The following is a 4,868-nucleotide window of genomic DNA, read 5'->3' on the forward strand; positions in this document are numbered from 1 at the left end:
AAAAATAGATGTTATTTTTCATTCAAACTAACCTGCATACGGCCTTGATGCTAACTTTAAAAAGAAGTTTGTACGTGTAAAAAAGAAAACAAAGAGGCTTATTTTGCATTTTCTAAATGTTACATCACCTCAACCCTACTTTTTTTGATTAGGCAAAAATAATTTCAATGCTATTTAAACATTAGCAAGACTACTATCCGTCAAGTCACGAGAGGAAGTATGGACATATAATCTTACCCGGGTTTACCCTATAATTTCACATGTTTATTTACCCAGCAATGCTTTGGGTTTTTTTTTTTTTAATCTCAATCAGATTTTTTGTTGCCGTTGGAGCAGCAGAGTTGCACAACAGGTGTGGACAGAGAAGAACAAAGACAGACAATAGGGGCTGAGCGGAGGGGGAGCCGCATTCATCTGCTGTCTGTGTTATCATAACAAATCTCAGTGTGTCAGGGAGGGGCAGCGGCACAGACCGAGCGAGAGACGGGGAAAGAATGTATAAATATGACAGAAATGGATTTACTTCCAACCCTGTCATGTAGTGAGTGACAGTCAGCGTGCTGCCGGTGCGAGCCTCCCATCTGTCTGCGGCGTTTTAACACAGCGGTGCCGTCCCAGCACCTACACGAGACCGACTCGCCGATCCATCTTCCCTCCTCGCTCCCCGCATCCGTCTTCCCTTCTCCGCTGGACAGAAATATGCGAGCTGCCGTGAAGTTTTGAAGGGCCAGGGGTAGTGAATTAAGAAGGGTTTTATGGAGAGTAAATATTTGGGATTGCAGAGACGTGCCTTACAGTTATGAAGGAGCCGAGACGGAGGCAGAGGGAGGAAATTGATTTATGGATTGATAATATCCATCCTGCATGTCCCTGCAGAGCACACGATACTAAGCAGTCTGCATGCATGTGTGTGTGTGTGTGTGTGTGTGTGTGTGTCGCCACTTGCCAGGTAGTCCATCTTAACCTGTCACGGTGATAACTGCAGGCATCGACAGGTGGCCGGCTACAAGTTTATGTCTTTTGAAAACTTTTTTTTTTTTTTGCATCAGCACTGAGAGACAAGATACGCTGCATATGAAAGCAACTATGCAGGAAACTGGTGGCCACATGGGTATGATTAGAGTCAGGCACAAATTTTTGGCTCAGATACAACAATGGAGAGGGAAAAAAAAGGGCTGAACATCCAGGCTGGTTTGTTGAATCCTTCATAATTCAACATTTAGATGAGGCACATCGCCTTCCCCGATCAATTCCTTAGAGTGAATGATGTTTCATTTTAATTCAAACTCCCGCTGTCACATAAAACACAACCCTGCTTGAGGCTTTTGCCCTCATTTTTCCTTTTTTCCGACCACCGGGTTGCCAGCACGCATAATCTAACCTGTCAGGTGTGAATGCTGATGAGAAGATTAACCCAATCTACAAAAAAACAGATCTTTTGGCAAGGGGATAAAATGAGAAGAGGAAGTGAGCGGAGCTGGAGACAATCTAAGCTGGGGAAGGGGGGGGCAGGGTGACAGAAAAAACAGCCTGGAGGTAAAGGAAGGAGAGAGAAAAAACAGCCTGCAGATGCATCTAACAGACAGACACACTCTTGAGTACCTGGATTGTACAAGACTTTGACACTCAAGTGCTAATTTTAAGATGTTTTTGTTTTGTTTAAAAGACAATAGTGGTGTTGTTTGCAGCAGAGCAAAGGGGAAAAGGGAGGGGATAGGAAAAGGGAGGGAGATGGGTAAGGGGGAAGAGAGAAAGCTGTGTGACTGAATGGAACTTTTTCATGGGCACAACTCATGCTGGAGGAGTCCGCCCTCAGAGGTCCGAGCGGCGGCCACAAGAGTCTGTGGAGCCCCGGTGTGTAGCTCCGGTGCTTTAACCTCCACTTTGAAAGATAATCACACTTTTTTTTTTTCTTTTTTCTTGATAACACAGCGGCACCAATTGGCCAAAACCCACAAGCACAGACGCACCCAAGAGTTTCCTCTATTTCCACCGCAGCTTCTTGACGTGTCTCCTGCCTCATTACAGTTAATCATTATTAGTCCTGAAACACTTCCAAAAGTTTTGCCACAGCAAACTCTCTCTCATTCCTTGAGTTTAATGTGTATTTTGCCAACTATTTCCGCCGGTGACACTCACCACAGCGCAATGCGGTCCTTCGGGTAGTTGAGGCGCTCGACGGCTCCGAGGAACAGCGGCAGAGAGTGCGCCGAGTTGCGGCAGACCAGCGCGATGACGACCCGGGGAGCGAGGAGCGGCGACTCGGGGCTCCAGCGCTCCTCGGGGAAATACCCCCGGCTCGGGCCCGGCAGGAGAACGAACAGCAGCAGGGCGGGCAGCAGCGAGGTGACCCGGAGCATGGCAGGGTGGAGGGGTTGGGGAAGCGAGAGACCCGAGAAGCGACGCGGCGGACAGAGAAGGAGACGGAGGATGTGGAGAAGCCGAGCGCCCCGCTGTTTGTGTTATGCCGACAGTGTGTACATGGCGGAGCAGCAGGCGGAATTAAAGGGCACGTCCGGGCTGCGTTTAGGGGAACTCGGTGTTCTAGAAACGTCGGTGGGTCCCAGCCTCTGTGAGCCTGTTGGAAATGAATCCTATCGCTGCTTCTCCTGCCAGGTTAGGTTAGGATGGCTCCTGTAAAATAACAATTGTAATGTATAAATAACATTTATGTCCCATTAGCCCATGTGGACTAATACGTTTCTCTACGGTATAGGCTGTCCTCCCCTTTAAGAACAGATCCAGCTGTAGTCCATAGGAAGCCGATGAAGAGCCATTTGGGCGTGTCGATGTGGACTCGCTGCAGGCCTGTCATGCCTCTGGAGGAGAGACTGGAGTTCAGAAACTGTGAAGCTGGTGAGTTTCCCTTCTACTCTGCAGCAGTGGGCTTTATGTCTAGTAAAGTGAAGAAAAATCTTCTTGTTTGTGACCCCTAATAATGAACCTGATGTAAAAAAAAAAAAAAAACTAAAATAGTTATTATATGAAGATACAATGAATAGTAAAAAGTCAGGCTGCATCAGGTTGCCCTCCAAGATTTCCCGAGACTTTGCAGCATTCATTTTACCCTCTAGCTTTACAAACTTTTGAAGGCCTGCTGCCACACATCATGATGCTACCACCGCCATGCTTTCCCCTGAGTAGGGTAAGTTTGTGATGATGTATATTGTTTGGTGTATTTGGGTGCCATGGGTCCTCCAGTGTCACACATTTTGATCAACCCCCATGTAAAATAAAAATTTAAATAAGTAAGCTAAACTTAAAGTAGAACAAAAAAGTAACACGTGATAGTGGGAACTATACTGAAGAAATGAAGTAATATTGCACATGAAAACAATATAACATATTACATACTACAAATTCTAATGAAATGTTGCCAGATTTTATTATCATCTGAAATATTACTTTGTTGCTTCAGTATAGTTGCCAGAATTACGTTACTTACTTTTTGTTCTAGTTTTAGTTTAGCTTGTTTTTATTTTTTAATAATGTATCATACTTAGATTTTGTTGCTATGCTATCAAGCACATAGCTCATGCTATGACAAACAATATCTGCCACGAGAAGAAGATAGTAAAAAAGATGGTAAAGTTCTATCTTGTCTTATCTTATCGTGGAAAAAAGAACAGCGTTTTTGAATATGTTGTGCCTGATGAGAAGGAAAGAAGTCTCAACACTGACGTTTACCAGAAACCTACACACACAGACCATACATTTGACTCCCACCACCCACTAGAACATATGCTCGGCCCATTAGAACTGTACACCACTGGGCTGAGAATGTCCTTGTAAAGACAGAGTGGAAACAAGAACAGCGCACACATATTTGGAAGGCACTTAAAACTTGTGGCTATCCAAACTGGGCCTCAAATAAGTCAGCAAAACTGCACAATATCAAACAGAGAAGAACAGGAGGAGCAACATATCCATCCCGTATGGAGCTGGTGTGTCTGAGAAACTTAGAAGAAATGCTCACTTTCTGGACAGACAAGACTGATGGTTTGAGAGTTAAGGAGGCCATCTATGTCAAACTGAAACAACCATCTCTAAACAGAGGAGGATTTTTACGACACCACTTATCAGGTGCCTATAATGCATTTCTCAGATCCCTCTCCAGGCAGTTTCACACCCATTCACACCTTGAGGCTGCTAATGGGTACACGAGTCCTGTGATTTGGGGCTGAGATTAAATACCCGGGACTCCCCATCAGTTGGTTAGAACTGAGGAAGCCTCTTGGATGAGAGAGCCAAAAAAAAAAAAAAAAGTCCAGTTTACATCTACTGAAGCACTTTGAATGATGCTGCTGCTCACAAGGTTTTCATTATTATATTCATAATTGTTTAGTGTATGAAATGACAGAATTAGGTGAAACATGCCCATCACAATTTCCTAGAATTCAAAGAGTATTGTCTTCCCAAGATGTCCTACAAAGAAAGCAAAGAGCAGCTAATCCACACATCTGACAAGCTGAAATTAGCACAGTGGCATTTTTGCTTCATTGTAACATCTTAATTAAACATTAAAATAGCTGCTGATTGATTTTTGTGTCCCCTGACAAATTACTATTAAACCGAACTTCAAAACAGACATGCAGTAGCAGAAGTGTAGTGAGTTGATGGGAATGATTTCTTTGCAAATTGTTTTTTTTCCCCTTTTAGCTTTTTAGTTTAATTAATAGTACATTTTACAATCCAAATGCATGTAGAAGAGGCTAAGCATTTCATAGCTGCCAGTTTTTATGCTCAAGTTTGATGTGAAAAATTGCAAACAGAAATAGAAAAATACAGAGGCTGGGATCTCTAAGGTTATTCTGTACTGTACTAAACTTAACTTAACACCCTGTGCTGTTCTGCAGTTCCTTCATGGC

General features: G+C 43.8%; 1 protein-coding gene across 1 annotated transcript in view; it reads right to left on the bottom strand.

Annotated features, from left to right (window-relative positions):
- LOC103362237 (procollagen galactosyltransferase 1-like) overlaps positions 1-2,460 on the bottom strand; it is a 17,922-nt gene extending 15,462 nt beyond the window's left edge. The window contains exon 1 of the mRNA XM_008288538.1: positions 2,140-2,460. Within this exon, the coding sequence (XP_008286760.1) occupies positions 2,140-2,360 (221 nt within the window). The 5' untranslated portion in view covers positions 2,361-2,460. The remainder of the gene's footprint in view (positions 1-2,139) is intronic.
- Positions 2,461-4,868: the final 2,408 nt, after the last annotated feature.

Source organism: Stegastes partitus, unplaced genomic scaffold (genome assembly GCF_000690725.1).
Source record: "Stegastes partitus isolate 25-593 unplaced genomic scaffold, Stegastes_partitus-1.0.2 Scaffold563, whole genome shotgun sequence".
NCBI lineage: Eukaryota > Metazoa > Chordata > Actinopteri > Pomacentridae > Stegastes > Stegastes partitus.